At 49.5% G+C, this 17,682-nt stretch overlaps 1 protein-coding gene across 8 annotated transcripts in view; it reads left to right on the top strand.

The window, feature by feature from the left end:
• Window positions 1-17,682, top strand: part of PSD2 (pleckstrin and Sec7 domain containing 2) — a 90,296-nt gene that overhangs the window by 27,556 nt on the left and 45,058 nt on the right. For 7 of the 8 annotated variants that reach the window (XR_010834952.1, XM_067005490.1, XM_067005488.1 and 4 more), the window contains one exon: window positions 14,913-15,485. Coding sequence is in view for 7 of the 8 variants with exons in the window: in XM_067005490.1 (XP_066861591.1) it covers window positions 14,977-15,485 (509 nt within the window). In the remaining variant the exon portion in view is untranslated. The remainder of the gene's footprint in view (window positions 1-14,912; window positions 15,486-17,682) is intronic. The other variant, XM_067005489.1, reaches the window with a different exon arrangement.

The following is a 17,682-nucleotide window of genomic DNA, read 5'->3' as shown; positions in this document are numbered from 1 at the left end:
GCCTTGCAACACCTCATCAGGGCTCAGGGAACGGGCAATGCCTCCTTTCAAACAGGATGAGCATGGGATTTGTCCCTATATTTTCTACCTTCCTCTGCAGCCTGGGACGTAGTTTGGTTCCTAGGATCATCACCCGGAGTCTCTGCTGTGGCAAAGTCCACTGTATCGCCTGCTCTTCAGATGAGACAAAGGCATCGCAGAGACCCTCCTGTTGCTCCTGCAGCTTGGAGCATGTTGTGAGTGACAGGAGTGCACTGGAGATGGGAGTACTCTGTCATGGATGAAGAATCTTCTGGACTGAGGGGCTCAGCTGGATTTGGTGTCTTAGGTGGTCACTCCCTTCCAGCCAAGCAGCTGAGCTCTTCATTTCTCTGTAGCCTTTCTCTGGCTCTGTGATGGAGACCCAAAATCCTCCTCCTCAGCAGACAAAACCTGCTGGTCTGCATTATGAGAATAAACCCTATCTCTCTCTCTTTTTGGGGAGCTGAAGCATGTTCCTCTGAGCAATCCTGGTCAGCATCGAGCAGGAAAGCTTACAACAGGCTCAGGTGACTGGTACATTTGCAGTTTACCAACCATACTGAAAAGCCCAGAAAAAATGTGAGATCAACCACCTCTCTACCTTCACACAAGCCTTGTGTGAGAGTTGTCTCTCCATTATTTAATTGGCATGAAAAAAGAAATTTGACCCAAATCTTTTAATTTTCTTTTTAAATACTTAAAAATTAAAAGATAGTAGGGAAATGCTACAATACTAAAGTAAATTGAAGGGGTTTAATTTCTGTTTTTAATGCAATATTTGCTTATATGCTCCAATGTCAAAGCACAAGACTCAGTTCTTGTGACCTTTTTATTTTTACACCTTACAGATTTTTTTAATCCAGCTGATGCGCTTCAGAGGCTTCAGCATAAATGCATCACAAATGTTGGTAGAATTTATCTGACCTATAATTGCAGTTTTCTTCTAGTAAACAAATTTCCCCCCCCAAAAAAAATCACATGATTCTGGGCAAGAGCCTCACTGAGATGGAGAGGGAATCCCCAGAGCTACCTTCCTCCCTCCCTCTAGCACCCAAGCGGGAGCTGGATTGTCTGGGCAAAACATCCATGTGCTGCTCTGTACAAAGCAGGACCTGCCAACTGTAGAATTCCCGGCTGCAAGCCCTGCTCCCGCAGATGTGCAGAGGTTCATCTCCACTCTGTGCGTGGCCACTTCATCCTGGCTGGTGTTAGACACATGGAGACACAGAACAAGAAGGCAACACTTCACTTGCAGCCTCTCCCTGTTGCACATCCTGCAGCAGTGTTGTTTCCCCACTGCGCATCCCAGCAGGTGGACCATGCAGCCTTAGATGAAATCTGCGCTCCCAGTGTGGTGAGCTCACAAAGCACCTTTCCCAATGCAGAACTGGTTTTGCTGGTGGGGCTCTGTTCCTGCCAGGCTCTGCTTGTATGCTTCGGAATTTTCTCTGCATTTGTTGGCACAGGCAGTGGAAGTGGGTGGACCCCAATATTTTGGGCACTTTCAAGGAACAAAAGCAACCAGGTGATGGACACAGCCTGTCCAGGCAGGACACAGGCTGACAGGGTTGCCACGGTGAGAACAGAGTTGCTTTCTGGCCAGGAGGAGATGCATGATGCAAGGGATTCTGTTAAATTAAAAATATATATTTGTCTTCACTGGTACAATGGAAGCTGGGGGAGCAGTCAAGAGGAAAGTGAAAAAGCTTTATTTAATTAGATTATAAGGCCCCAAAGGCTGCAGAGAGAGAGAGAGAGAGATGATTTTTGTAATTGAGGATGGGGTTTCTGCCAAGCGTTGCTTTAATGAGTATTTAGATTTTATCTAATAAGTTAGCAACACCAGGCAAGGTGTTCAAGCCACCCCTTACCAGCCTTGAGCTTACTAAAGCAGGAGATGCAGCTGGGAATCTCAGCCTTCTTTTGAGAATACTTCATCCTTTGTCCTTTCAAGGTTTGGTATTCTCCTGATATTGTCTGACCAGTAAAGCTCTCTTTTTTCCTCAGGTCCCAGGAGGCAGCTTTCACCATTGCATAGGTGGGGAAACTGAGGCAGCAGATGTTCACAGGATTTCTTTTCTTCCCAGAAACAGAGAAAATGACTTTGCTGCAGCAGCTGAGCTGGGCTGACGGTCCCAATCCTGAAGGCTTGTCTCTGCCCATCTCCTTTGCTGTCCACCCCTCTGCTCAGCAGCACCGTGAGCACCTGCCTGGACGTTTGCTCATGGAGCTAGGGGGCTGGGGAACCATGCCACCTGCACAAGAGCTATTGGTGCTGTCAGGCTCTGGTAAGGTGGCTATCTGAACCCAGTCGGAGCTGGCAAGGCCAGACCTGGCCAGCATAAAAATTCCTTGGAGCTCCTGAAAGGGTATGCAGCCACGGCCCCCCAGCCTGGCCCCCTTGTTGTGATCTCAGCAGTAGAGAAGAGAGTTCACAGCTGCCTTTTGAAACAGAAAAAAGTCCCACTTGCCTGTTAGCTCTTGTTTTTTGCCTCTATCTAATTAGAAGTTGTTTTGAAAGGGTTAAGGCAGTCGATGAACTGTTTTAATGTGAGCTCATTAGAAGCTCCTGTGTTATGAGTGGTATTTCCAAGGTGCTCAGAAGCACCTGTCTGCAAGATGTTGAAAGCCTCTACTAATCATATACTAACCCTCTCTGAACTATTTACAAACATGCCTTATCATAAAGCAGGACCCGTCAGCTTGCAGTCCTTCTCCCCACCATGAAGTGGTCTCTGCTGTTGGCCATTCCTGGGCAGCTGCCTCAGGTGGTCAGTGTTCATGGAATTGCAGAATGGTTTGGAGTGGAAGGGACCCTTAAAGTTGATCCAGTCCAGCCCCCTGCCATGGGCAGGGACACCTTCCACTAGATCAGGTTTCTCAAAGTCCCATCCAACCAGGCCTTGACCTCTTCCAGGGTTGGGGCATGCACAGTTTCTCTGGGCAACCTCATATTGTGCCTCACCACTCTCATAGTGAAAAATTTCTTCCTCTTTTTCTGTTTAAAACCACTGTCCCTTGTTCTGTCGCTGCAGGACAGGTCTTTGATCCATGCGCTGCTAGGACCTGCCTCTGGCATGGCACCTCACGGTGTGAAGCATGGATACCAGAATGCGCCTAACTCCACACTCCCAAGTCATAAGATTGTCTTAAAAGCCAAAAGACTTTTAGCTCAAACTTCTGGTGCTGTACCCTGTTGTGGCTTTGAGCTCTAGTAGTTTTCAGGCTTCCTCTGCAGTCTTTTCATTTTTCTTTGCAAGGAGGTAGAGAGCTGGGTTTTCAGGTGTGACTTCAGGAAGCTTGGCTTTCCGTTGTGCACCTGATGTGAGAGTTGCGATAACATCAAGACATGGCAGCTCTGGTGGGGGTTGTTGGACCAGAGCTGCCTCTGGACGAGGTACAGAGTAACAGCCCTAGGTGAGACACAGGAGACTTGGATGTGCAATTTCACAGCAAAGTCACAGCATGATAGCAACACCTAAAATGTAAATGTGTTACTATGACTGCCATCAGACCAACAGAGAAGGGAAGTGGCCAGAAAATTATAGCAGCTACTGGCAGATGTAGGGAATGATCCTGTAATAGAAACCTGTGCTTTATCACTGAGATGTTTTTGTAAGCAGAAGCAGAAATGCAGGGAATCCACTGCTTTCCAGGTAACAGCAAACTGTAAGGAGTGCACCTTGATGACAGTTTCCCTTTAATTTTGCACACTATAAGAAACAGCTTCCCAGTCTCATATACACAAAGTGTAGCTTACACGATTGTCTTGGGCTGCATGCTCCAACAGCAAGTCTAACTGCCACTTATCTCATGCCACTATGTCACTGGATCATTTGATGAACCAGGCCAAATGGTATTAATCTCCTGAACCTTTATTTCATCTTTACGATGTACTTACTTCTGACAGGCCCCTCTGGCCTCCCTGTGCACCAGTGAAGACTCAGTCCAGGATGTAATTCATCAGTTCCCTGATGATGTCTAAACACAATGATATCTAAGGAGCAGGAGAAAAGTTCTGAGAACTCCATACTTTAAAAAAGCCCTCTGAGAGGCAAAATCACCTACTGCAGCCTGGTATAGCAACTCTGCTGCAGCCTTGTCACGCGGTCTAGTGCAGGACATCTTGCACACTGGGAGACTGGAAGAGTCCCTGAATCCAAGAGCAGGTACAGCTTAAACAGTGCACCATCCTTATGCAATTAGATCAGCCTGATGGTGCTTTTTGCTCTTATAATTCCCTTGTGGAGAAGAAATGGCCCTGTCTATATAAAGCTGCTTTACGTCAGTGTAGGAGCATGCCTGTTGGAGCTATAATCCTTCAGCACGAAAATCACATTGCTATTGACATGGTTATCCTACATGTCCACTAAGGGCAGGTCCAATCTTTGCACAGGAGCTACAAAATGTCTCCACCAGGTTTTCAGTGTTATTTTCTGGGCAACAGCTCATTTTTTCAAAGCAAGTCAGCTTTTTTTTTTTTTCCTTTTTTTTTTTTCCATTCAGTTCAAGGCATCCATGTGTTGGCAAAGCCAGCAATGCAAAGTGGTTCTGCTTTGAACTGGCTGTAGGAAATAAAAAGAAGACTTGCAGGTTTCCAGGAAGTGGATTTCTTACTCATTGTCTGTTCTGAAAAACCAGAAGCCTGTCTGAGGAAAGCTGTGAACAGAGGAAGTGTTTGCAGGCTAAATGTGGTAAGCAGTGCTGTGCAGGAGGCATGTTTTCTGAAAGTAGGTGTCTGCAACATAAACATCAGCAGCTGGGATTGTTGTCCCAGGCTGTGGAGATCTAACCAGAGAACACCAGAATGTGATTTTCTCATTGTAACACAAACATCTAATATAGATCAGATGCAGTCTTCTGACTGAAGAGGGCCTGGGGGCTGAGCTCATCTGGAAATGTCTACATTTGGGTGAGATGAATCCCCTCAAAGTGCATTCCCATGTGTTCAAGCAAGTTCTGGGATAGTCAAGTTCTGACTAGCATCTTCTGTTGCCATGTTAAAGATAATAATAACTTACCACATCCTAATGGAGCAATGAAATTGTGCTTTGCTTTCACTGGTTCAATCCCAGTCTGTAAGTGCTAGAAACACATATGTTATTATCTTTTCAATCATTTCATTTTTGACTTTGTGCAACCTGAAGACTGCAGCCTGGAAGACTGAGCTAGAGAGGCAGCACGTTACTATACAGGGGTGATGGAGCAACCAAAATGTAGGTAGGTCACCAGATCTCCAAGTATTTCTTTCTGAGTGAAGGACCCTGGGAGAAATGAGGGAGGAAGGTCATGCTACCTGCAGAACCTTTGCCAGCTAACAGTACTTAATAGCCAGTAGTAATTTTTCAAAAATTTAGTGATCATCTTTTTTTTGTTTGTTTGTTTTTTTGGAGGGGGGGAGGGGAAAGAGGATTTACCTAACCTACACTTCCTTTGTACAAATGTTTCCTGCAGTTTTGAAAGGGAAGGTGAAATTTTCGGTCTAAATGAAAGAAAAAACGGCCTGCTGTAGAAGAACAAGTGAGCTTATGGGTGGAGTACTCACTAAGTAGAGGGCTGAAGTTCATGTCTTAGTCTCAGGGGAGGTGTTTTTTCCAGAACACTGTCCTGTCTGTTCCCTTGTAGTGGCATACTCTCTCTAGTTTGCCTCTCAAATGTCCTGATTTGGCCCTGATGATGTATGAACGTCCCTTCACATCAGATCTTTTTTTCTGTTTTTTTCTCAGGCTGCTCTTTGCAAATCCTTTGGGTTAACAGCTTTGTGCCCAAGCTGATTTCAGTGGAAATGCCATATTTCATGCCCTGACTCCCTGTAATGCTAGGTAGTGAAGTTCCAGCTCTGTTGGCTGTCAAGAAATCTTGGCTGAGTCTGTGTTCTCCAGCCAAATAAGTGCATCTCAGCCTGACTGGGGCAGGAAAAGTGAGTGAAGTTGGTCTTCCTTTCCTTCACAGAGGTGAAAGTAGAAAATTCCCACTGGTGTGAGAGTTACCCAACAGTTTCCCTCACTGACGGGCTTGGTTCTCTCATCTTAGGTCCAAAGTGGAGCCTAGCTGATCCTGTTTTAGGTTTTGCTGGATGAAGTCAGTTGGAAGGCTTAGTCCTATCTGGACAGTCTCCTGGCCTCCTCTAGCAATCTCTTATAGACTCTTGTAGTCTTCTGAGCCTAAATATCTTCAGCAGTCAAGTTACATGGTACCTTGTCATGGATACCTTGATACCAATGCTCTTGGTTTAGAGGCCATCTGGAAATGCAAGTCAGCAAGGTTGACATGGCAACTCAGTAGCATCCAGGAGTCTTGGACCAGTTGTCCACATGGGAGTTTCAAGGACATGGGGACCAAAGTTGGGTTCTGTTATGGCCTGGAGGGTGTTGAGCAGCGTTAGTATGAGTATGCTTTTGACAGAGCACAGGCGGTCCTTCAGAAGCCGGGGCTCTCTCTTCTAGACAAAACAAGGAGTATACTTCTCTGCCGAAAGAACCTATTTACCCTCCTCATAAGAGGACATGCTAGGTGCATGGGTTGATCTGCTCGAGGGCAGGAAGGCTCTGCAGGAGGATCTGGATAGGCTGGACCGATGGGCTGAGGCCAGCTGTATGAAGTTCAACAAGGCCAAGTGCCGGGTCCTGCACCTGGGGCACAACAACCCCAAGCAGAGCTACAGGCTGGGAGATGAGTGGCTGGAAAGCTGCCTGGCAGAGAAGGACCTGGGAGTATTGGTTGATAGTCGGCTGAATATGAGCCAGCAGTGTGCTCAGGTGGCCAAGAAGGCCAACAGCATCCTGGCCTGTATAAGAAGCAGTGTGGCCAGCAGGGCTAGGGAGGTGATTGTCCCCCTGTACTTGGCTCTGGTGAGGCCGCACCTCGAGTACTGTGTTCAGTTTTGGGCCCCTCGCTACAGGAAGGACATGGACGTGCTCGAGCAAGTCCAGAGAAGGGCGATGAAGCTGGTGAGGGGTCTGGAGAACAAGTCTTATGAGGAGCGGCTGAGGGAGCTGGGGTTGTTCAGCCTGGAGAAGAGGAGGCTCAGGGGCGACCTTATCGCACTCTACAGGTACCTTAAAGGAGGCTGTAGAGAGGTGGGGGTTGGTCTGTTCTCCCACGTGCCTGGTGACAGGACGAGGGGGAATGGGCTAAAGTTGTGCCAGGGGAGGTTTAGGTTGGATGTTAGGGAAAACTTCTTTACTGAAAGGGTTGTTAGGCATTGGAATGGGCTGCCCAGGGAAGTGGTTGAGTCACCATCCCTGGAGGTCTTTAAAAGATGTTTAGATGTAGAGCTTAGTGATATGGTTTAGTGGGGACTTGTTAGTGTTAGTGGAGGACCTTGTTAGGTCAGAGGTTGGACTAGGTGATCTTGGAGGTTTCTTCCAACCTACATGATTCTGTGATGTTGGAGGATCCCTTCCAGTGAGCCCTGCAGGTGCTGGGGCCACAAGGAAGGTCTTTATAGAGCATTGTCAGAGGTAGAGTGGCCAGAGGAACAGTAAGACTAGAATAGAGAATGGGAAGTGCTGTGACCCTCAAGTTCTGTCCACTTTCCCCTTCATCCTGCCTTGGAGTAGCACCTTTGAAATAATCAGTGCTTGTCTGAGATGCCAGCCCAGCTCTACTCCTGAGCTCATAATCTTCAGCAGAGCTGTTGCAGATGAGCGAGAGCTCAGTGTCATCAGGTAGGAAGTCATGTAAAGAATAGGGGACATCAGTTTGCTGCTGTTCAAATCTTTGGTATGTCCACATATTCAGTTTGCTACGCAGTGCTGTTTCCCCCATCTCCAGACTGTAAAATACAGAGAAAAATAATCAAAATGCTCAAGGGGGTGGGGAAGCTATTTTATGAGAATAGACTAGGAAGGCTGGGATGGCAATCTGGAGATGAAGGGCTGAGAGGTGACATGATTGAGGTCTTCAAAATCACATAAAAACAAACTGTCAGCCCATGGGAGAAAGAAATGAGGATTTTCACAATGATAATTGTAAAAGTTTTTTATTGTCAATAGTGTTAAAAGGGCAGAGGTCAAAGTAGAGGCATAACAGAGGGGAGTTGTATTTCAAAAAGAAAACAGAGGCAGAACCATGGCTGTAATCTCTCCATCTCTGTATGTGTTTGCCTCCTCAAAGAAACCTTGGTGTATCTCTGCACATACCCTCCATCAGGGTAATGTGTTGCACCTGCGTTTTGTAAAACCGAGTGATTAGTTGGGTCACAAAAGCACCAAAGGAGTGACCAATGGAATTTTTAAGCTCTTGTAAAACCCAAGCCAGATGCAAGGAAAACAAATGACCATTGGTATTTCCCTCTAAGAAAAGCATAAGGGAATTGTAAGAGGCTGTCTATAAGGGAGAAAGGGACAAGGCCCAGCTGTAGCTATGTATGTAGATGGTATCTGTGCATCTGCATGGCATGGTTTGCATCAAGGAAAAGGGCCAAGCAGGAAACATCTGCTGTTGCATCTTGCTGAATTCTGCTGAAGAGCTCCTCCCACCATGAAAGCTGCTGCCTAAAACTGGTTTTCACTCACAGAAAGAGGATAGAAGGTGTCTTTCTGAAACCAACATGTTGAGAAATCTGCAGCCGCTTTGCAATGGTTTGGGATGGGGTGCCAGGGCACAAAGTGTGCCACAGAGATCCGCATTTCATGGTCGTCAACAAACTAGGCATGAGGAGGGTGCCTCCTGCCTTGAGGCTGAAAATAATTTGGAAAGAGCTCGAAGAGCAAGGCTAAGGGTTCCTCACCTGGCAGTCTGAGCATGTGGCACTGGGGAAGTTCCAAGGACAGAGCTCCTGAGATGCTCCTTGTTGGTGTACGCTGTATTCACATTGCACTGAGTGAATCCCATCCTGTGGGGTTTATCACAGGTTGAAGGAGCTGTTCCCCAGCCTCTGTCTGCAGCACCATGAAGCAGAAATTGGTTTCAGGTGATGACTGGCCTGAGTCTGTTCAGGTCCAGGGACTGTTTTGCCTAGAGATGAGGAGGCTCATGGGGGATTTTATCAATGTGTATAAATACCTGAAGGGAGGGTGCACAGAGGATAGAGCCAGGCTCTTCTCAGTGGTGCCCAGTGCCAGGACAAAATCCTGGAGGCTCTTTGCCACCTACAAGTAAGAAAATTACATGAGGTATCAAACGTTTCATGAGACCACATAGACATTTTCTCCTCATGTCTTTTTCTGCGTCAGTGGCCTCAGCCATGTCCCAGGTCTCTCCTGCTCCGCACCTCATGGCACAGCAAAACTCAGAGCCAACCCACGATCAGCCCAGCTCAGCATCCTGCCTCTGGGTGGCCAGCAGCAAAACCTTGGGAGGATTAAAAAGGACTGCATGTAGAGAGCCTCGTGAAATTTAGCAAAGAAATTTAGCAAAGAGATTACTGGATTAACCCCAGGCATTGTTACGGACTGGGGGCTGACTGCTTTGGTAGCTGCTCTGCTGAAGATCACCATGAAGATCACCATGTCAGCTGCGTACCTTTGTAGCAGTGAAGGCCAAGTACACATGGGGTTGTGTTAGCAATGCAGCTGTGGGTTAAGGTAAGAGAGTCTTCCCCTCTGCTCAGGGCTTATGAGACCAAACCTGGACGCCATGTCTGGTTTTGGACCTCCAAGTGCAAAAAAAACATTTACAAACTGAAGCTGCTCTTGGGGGTTACATGTGCCTCCAGATGTCAGCTTGGGTGGCACCTGACTGGCAGCACAGACATCTGTCTTTCCCTTCATGGCAGCTCTCACCACAATGCACCAGGAGAAAATGTGGGCCAGGCCCCAGCCTGCGCAGCATGCTCACAAAACTGACTCATCTCTATCAGCACTAGGACCTTGGCAAGGGCTCCCATCACCCGTTCCTGCTGCTGCCACCTCCTTAGGTCTGGCAGAGCAAGGGGATGATCTGGGTGAGGCTTTCTCCTACAGTTTTGATGTGCCTTCTGCTCTCTCCCTAGGCATCCTTGTGATGCCAGGGTGAGGACAAAGCCCTCGTGATGGACCTGCTGCCCCATTTCTGCAAAGCCCAAGGAAGCAGAATCCTGAGCACTGAAGCAAACCAGGGGTGTAGCAGGGAGCAACCCAGCTCAGTGTGAGGGGAAGCTCGTGCTTGAACAAGCAAAAGGATTCTTCTCCAAGCCCTCCGTGTCACAGCAGCCAAGCAGTTACACAAACTGAAGTGGGAGCCTTTCCAGTTCCTAAAGCAGGGAGGAAAATTTAAAATAATCATTTCCCACCAGCCATTCAGCTTCAACAAAAGCTGGGAGACTTCCAGAGCCAGTCCCTGAAAGAGCCGCTGTGTGGTTTCCAACCCCTTACAGAATCAGGGCAAGCTTTTCTTCATCACTGCCCAGCCTCTTTGGGACTGGCACTTTCCTACAGCGGGTGCCAGCCTGGCTTTGCTGGTCCCATCGCCCCAAAGTAGGCTGAGTGCAGATGTCCATGAGTGAGTGAATGCTTCAAGACCAGCCCATCACACTCCCCACCCATGCAGTCAGGGGCAAACCTTGAAGTAGCACTGATGGGGTATTTCTGCTGTCCTTTGCCCCACACCAGCCCTGCCCTGGTCTTCTTGTGGCCCAGGGGCCATGCAGGACCCTGAGGCAGAGTGGGCAAGTCGGTGGCTGTGCTGCAGAGCTGTTCTGTGGCACTGGGCACATTACACACACAGGCTGGTGTGGCCAGGAGTCTGATAAATGAAACTAGTAGCTCTCATAACTGCAGTTGTCTTGCTTGGAAATGGCCTACAAGAAAGGGCAGAGAGGCTCTCGCCTCTCTCCCATCTTATGGTAGAAGCACTGAGCCCCAGCTCTGGGAAGAAGACAGGGAAGGGCTATATTTAGCACTAGATCATGGATCTCTGGGCTTCTCCTTGCCTTTCATATAGCAATAATACCCTCTTTCCAGTGTGAATCCATGCCCTTCTGCTTATGTTGGCCTTACAGAGCTAATCTGGTCCAAATCATGGAATTGCATCTTAACAGCTGTTAAAATGCATGCTCTCAGCAGAGCCACCTTAGCCGCTGGTGTGAGCAGTCCCAGCCAGGGCATATGCCAGTTCATTCTCTTTTCTTGCCAGCCCCCTTCGTGTGCTAACCTTTGTTACTTTTGCTGGAGGCTGGGAGCAGTGGACACACATGGGATTCCTGCTCTACCCATGGGACCTAGAAAAGCAGCAGTTACTTGAGGGAATGCCCGAGGCTGCAGAAAGGGGAAGGTTCAGTCATGTGAAAATCCACCAGTGCAAACTCAGATATTACCTTCTAGCCCTTACCTGTACAGCTCTTGACCAGAGCACTTCGCAATGCAGAAACATGAAGAAACAAGCAGGGACAAGGGGAACATGCAATAGAAACCATAGTCCAATTCAGTCTCCTGTCTGTCAGGCCATACTGCTTTGGGGAAGTGGAAGGGAGCCCCAGGGCAGCCCTCTGAATCCCAGCCCCTGCGAGGTGCTGCAGTGTGTCCTCTCCCAGTGGCCTGGCTGAAGCTGTGGCTGCTTTTAGCCAGAGGCTGAGCCGCACATTGGTGCTTCCTCAGAGCTAACAGAAAGGCCACCTTTGGTCTCTGTCCAGCACTGAGGGGCAGCTATTTGTTGGGGGCAGGTGTGGGCAGCTCTAACCAGCTCCTCCACTCTTGGTGGTCTTCTGAGTCCAACTGGTGGCATCACAGCACGTCTCCCCTTCCCTTTGCCCATGCACATACCTGACACAAGCAGGAAGGTAGTGGTTCACAGATGAGCCCTACCGCATGTGGCTGGCTGATGGGTTTGCAGAGCAGGAGAGACATTCTGCAGCTCATGTGGGACACACTGGCCTGGCTGCATGGGCAAGAGCGGAAGGAGTCAGTTGGGTAATTGCAGTACAAGGCATCAGCACGGGCAGCTGGGTGAGTCACAGGCTCACATCCCAGCCATTCCTCTGGAGCTTCTGGGAAGCCTCAGCTACCCATAACCTGGGTGTGCTTCAAGTGATTGTCACCACATGCATTAGTCTAGTAGCTAGTGAGTTGCTGAGTAATACGCAGCTCAGCTTGCCTGCAGACTACGGCTGCACATGACAGCCTCCCTTCATGTGTGTGCAATGGAGTATGGATCCACACAAGACGTGCACATCTTGGAGGGGTCAGGAGGCTGTGAGAGACACTGCTGGCTTTACTCAGACCAGTGTGCGGGAAGCTGCTGGTATTCCTGTCTGAGCAGCAGTCTCTGCATGCGTCCTCCCATGGCTTCCCTGGTGCTTCTTCTCCATCAGGAACTCAGGCCAAGGAAGAGCATGCCTCAGTGTTTAGCTACTGACTCTTCAGCCCTTCTTCCAGACCATAAATATCCCACTTAGACTTCACAGAGGGTAAAACAGAGTAAGCATAATGCAGCAGCTTATGTATGATAACATAAATGTTGATTTACTGATATTAAGAATTGGATTAAAGTTAGGAGGGTAGAATGGACCTCACACTTAGAAAGGTTTGCCAACATTTCTTCTTAGCCCTGTCTCCTAATCACATTTAGGTTCCTGTTTTCTAATTGCTTATAGCTGTGACAAGCTTTAGTTACTAGACTGGAATTTAGCTTGGGTGGTATCTAGTTCCTGCTGAAGTTATTGGAGCAGTAGCAGGGAGGTGGGGAATTTCAGCCCAAACTCCCTGGTTAGTTTTAAAAATTAGAACTGAAAAAGCTATTCTTTCTATTCAGCTAAGCTGAAAAGAACATTCTTCAGCTCACATCAAGAAAAAGACCAGCAGAGCTTTTCTGGAAAGGTTTCCCCAAAGATTTGAATATTGGTTCTGTGTTGCATGTCTGTATTATACCTTCATTATGCGAAAGTGTTGAAATTTGTATCATGTTAGGTTTCCAGCGTTACTCAAGATTGCAGTATGGTCATGCTCTGGAGGGTCTTGATAGTTTTGTAAGTAAATTCCTTGAAAATACTGCAATGGCTTGGCTCCACTGCCAGTGCATGTGAAGGAAGTCTGTGGGAAGAAGTCAGAAGCCCTTTCTAAGGATTACTCCTGCACTCAGCTGTTGCACTGCCATGGCTGAAAACCAGGGAATACCGGTGTATGCAGAGGGAAGATCATTAGAAGTATTTTGCAAAGAATGAGTCATTCAGCCATGGTATGGGTCTGGGAAACAGCCCGATATGGAGCAACAGCAGGGTGGCAGGAGATCAGTGGGGTTCTCTCTGGCCTGTGCTTCACTTTCTCTGGTCTGTTGGTACAGGCAGGGATCATGCATCTGTTGGAAGAGCCTGGCTGCACCTAGTGTGGTAGGTGGGGATGCTGTGCTCTCTCTGACAGCTGGTGATGCACATGGATGCACGTGGAGAAGAGGTAAACCTGCCTACATTGCCTCAAAGAGGCACCTGCTCCATCTCACATCTGTGGCATGGGCAACTCGAGGAGTGTTTTTCTACAAACCCGTCTGACACGGAGCTCTGAACTCCCCAGCTCACCCCATCTGCTAGCAGCAGGGAACAGGACACAGGGAGGGGCCAGATCCTGGGTCCTGCCTGGGCTTTGCTCCAGGAAAAGTCACCAGGGATTGGGGTTCCCCCTGGGATCTGTCCCACTCAGCCAGCAGCTCAGCACATACCTGCGCAGCTCAGTCCATGTCCGGGACACAGTGAGGTGTTTTGGTCCAACCCCACCACTCCTTTGCTCCTTGCCCAGGTGCAGAGGAACCAGCAGGAGGGGACAGGCTGCTGACACTGCCACAGCCTCCACAGGCTGAGGAGTAGTAAGGGCAGAGGCACCTCTTGTTACCAAGAACTAGTAGGGCCCTGTACTTGCAAAGCAGTTACTGCTAATGAGAGCTGCAGGTCAGCAAGTCAGAGCACCCAGAGCCCATTTTCAATGTCTGAGCATCCTGACACGGGTGATGTGTTATCCCTGGTGTGCAGAGAGGGAAGCTGAGGCAGGGAGGTAAGAAGATCTGCTTGAGACATGAGATAGGACCAGAACTAGGAGGAGAAACCAGGATTCCCATCTGCTTGCTGTAACCAATTAGGTATGCTTCCTGATAAAGTGAAGACAGACATTGTTTTAAAACTGGCTGTTATCACTCCTCAGCCTGAACACCACACAGAAACACCTGCTTCCGGAAGAGGTCATTTCTCCCGGCACTATGGTCACTGGATTTCAGGTGCAGGGCTTACAATACTTGCACAGCACAGTGGGGCTGTAGCCCATGACTAAGGGCTTATCGAAAAAGCCATTTGTGTCACTTGGTGCAATATAGTGCCCTTCTCTTGCCCTACAGAGAGAGCATCTCATGGGGTATTCAGTAAGGATGCTTTTGCTGGAGTTTTAACAGGCAACTACTTCAGCAGTACTTGTGTGTCTGGAAAAGTGTTACTCTGCCAGGGAAGAAGACACTTAGAAATGAGAAGTCAGCAGGGAGAATCACACAGGTTGGCACATGATGGCTGCTTAAATGTGTTTAAAAAAAAAAATCACACCTTTCTCCTATTTCTGCCAGGCCTCAGCTTTTGGTGGGCAGAGAGTGCCAGGGAATAGGACCTCAGTCACCAGCCTGGGAAGAGCAGTGGGGCCACATTCCTGTCCCCAGCCCCTGTTTGGACTGGGCTGTCTAGGGGCTACTGGGGTCTCTGCTCTCTGGAAGGTGGGATGCCTGGCCCTGATGGCTCAGGATCTCAAGGGCAGATTTTCTTCTCCAATCTCACTGTGCTGGGTAACAAGCATTTGTCCTTGCAAGCAACATACCCTTCCCTGCATGACTCCTCCCTGCTTTTACACTGAGGGGTCAAAGCAGGGTGAGGGATACATTTTCCTCTCCACTCCTGTCACTGCAGATGTGGCACTGGCCGTCACCCTTCTGAGCTGCTGTGGACAAGTCAGCATCGTTCAGACATCCCTTCGGGCATTTGTGACGTAGTGTCTTTTCTGTTGTAGGTAGTGCTGCGCCTGAGCTGACCGCGGGGAGAGAGCCTGCAAGCGCTGGGAGAACAAGCGGAATATGAGTGAGAGCAGGCACTTCCCATTGTCTGTGGCATCCTCCAGCGAGCTGCATTCCTCGGGCTCACAGCCTGCTGTGCAAGCCTGCAGCGATGGGGACGAACAGCTTGGCCAGCCTCCGGAGCCTGCCAGCAGGAAGGCCAGCCCCCCGGATGATGCCGAGCCCGGCCAAGGAGCAGATGGGGTGCGCCGGGGCTGTGGGGACAAACATCTGGCAGCCTCTGTGGGCGCCAAGGAGAAGGGATCAGAGGCATACACCCCGAGCGATAGCGAAGGCTGTGTGGGGCCAGCGCTGGACAACGGAGTGGACGCGGAGCTCAGTGCGGGTGGGGAGGCGGTGAGGCTGCAGCAGCAGGACAGCAGCGTGCCCAGCCCCAGCAGCGTGGATTCCGGGGAGAGAGGATCCTTGGCTCCAGAGGCACGGATCCAGGCCCTTGGCAAGTTGCACTTGCATGGCTTCCTGGGCTCCTCAGAAATGCTGAGCAGCAATGAGACAGAGGATCAGCTCGGGTGAGTGTGAAGCCATCGTAACACTAGCTTGGCATTGGTTCATGTGTGCCGTTTCCCAGATTTCGTTGGTTTGAGTTCCATTCCTCCCTGTGTAACTCACCAGTTAAAAAAGCTGCAGCTGCTCTCATAGCTAACTGTGTTTTCACTTTTTCTCTCTGGGCTCCTTTCCCTATTGCAAATGCAGAAAAAATGTGATTAGAGACAGTGTCTGCCCCTGATGCACTAAGGTGAAGGAAAAGGCTTAGAGATCTCAAGTGTGCTGAGGGTGATGACTTTTGGGAGCATCCCACTTACAAGTTACAGATTTAGCTGCAGCAGTTGAGGCAGTTTGCTGAGATAGTTTAGGTATCAAGGCAGGGCAAGCGCAATAGCCTGGAGCTGATGGGGAGCCTGGTATGCCCTGAAAGTCCCTGTCAGAATGGCTTGCTCTGGCAGTCCATGGACTAGCAGATCAAAACTTTGCATCCAGGGACCAATTTGTTAGTAAGAGAGGGCAAGGCACTGAGCTTTGGTCCCCACTGCACTTGTGGTTGGTGCTACCAGTGCCTGGGTGACGCAAGGATAGCTTGGTTTCTGCTTTGGCTTGAGTGTGCAGCAAGGGGATGGATTGTGCTGCTCCATCTGAGATGTGTGTGATTTAGGATGCTGGGAGGTGAGCAGGGCGGTTGGGAAGTGCTGTGTATTGCTGTGACACAATGAAAGTGGCCACGTGGGCTCATTGTGCCTCAGCCCAGGTGGCCCCACTAATGACCCAGGAGCTGTGTGTATGCTGGGAGCCACTGCACCAGGTCTGAATGTCCTGCTGGCTTAGGGTATGTAGGCACCAGCATACACCATGTTCCCAGCTGCTGAAATGACCAGGCAGAGCAGTGAGGCCTGTTGTAGAGTCCCCTTAGTGTCTGCCTGGAGGAGCATCACTGCATCAGCCCAGCAGGATCTACTCCTCTCACCAAGGACCAGGCACTGATTGCTGGGGCTCAGCAATCCTCACGAGGTTTAGATACTTCTGGTCAAGGCAGTCTTCACCCATGCATCAGGCAAGGTGTAGAAGAGTTTACACTGACCTTTGGTCAGATACACCCCAGATTTGCAGAATTGGCCATCTTCATGTCTGAAGGACCATGGCAGGTAGTCCTCTCCCAGACGCCGTAGTCTGCAGCTGGATGGGTGGCAACTCTGCAGTGTGAGCTGAGAAATATTCCTGTCATCCTGTTCTCAGTGCCTGAGACAGACCAGCATGTGTCATACCTCCGGTCTGTGTCCTCCATACTGACAGCCTGATTTCATGGCAGAAATTTCCAGGCTGGGGGACACTGACCAAAGACAGAGCCTCACTGGGAGCCTCTGCAAGTGCCTAAACCTCCCTGGGGCTCTGCAGGCTGGGGGACTGAGGGAAAATGACTTGTCACTGGGATGAGGTGGGCTTTTTTCCATGCCATTCCTGAGCAGGGATGCTTCCGTTTGTCACCACAAATCACCCAGCAGGCTGGATTGTAGCCACCCAGGGTTAATAGCCACTGCAAACCTTATGGCCTTGTCTACGTACCTTCTTCCCCAACATGAGAGAGATGCCATGAGCAGAGAAGAACAGCAGAGGAGCATGACCTTCTTTGATAGTCCAGGCTGGCAGTGATGATATTGCAGAGAGAAGCCTGAAGGCTGTCAAACGGGACTTTAGGGGACTGGGATGATTAGTAGATGGAGCGGGAGTACAGGTGACGTTTTCCTCCATCCCTACAGTGGCAGGGAGGGGTACAGAGAGGACTCGGAAAGCCCACCTGATAAACAGGTGACTCAGAGGCTGGTGCCAACACAGAAATTTTGTTTTTTTTGACCACGGGGTGCTTTACTCGGCACCCGGCCCGCTAACTGCAGGTGGGTTCTACTTGTCCCTAAGGGGAAAAGGGATACTAGCGCAGGAGCTGGCAGGGCTCATTGAGAGGGCTTTAAACTGGGTAAGAAAGGGGATGAGGATAAAATAAGACTCATTAGAGGTGTGCCAGGGGAAACAATGTCAGGGCCGGGGGAGAAGGCAATGGCCCAACTGAAGTGCGTCTACACTAATGCACGCAGCATGGGCAGCAAACAAGAGGAGCTGGAAGCCATCATACAGCAGGCTAGCTGTGACTTGGTTGCCATCGCTGAAATGTGGTGGGACCACTCCCATGGCTGGAGTGCTGCAATGACTGGCTATAGG

The sequence above is a fragment of the Anser cygnoides genome, chromosome 14 (genome assembly GCF_040182565.1).
Source record: "Anser cygnoides isolate HZ-2024a breed goose chromosome 14, Taihu_goose_T2T_genome, whole genome shotgun sequence".
Lineage (NCBI taxonomy): Eukaryota > Metazoa > Chordata > Aves > Anseriformes > Anatidae > Anser > Anser cygnoides.
Note: the sequence above shows the minus strand (reverse complement) of the source record. Positions and strands in the feature narration are given on the sequence as shown.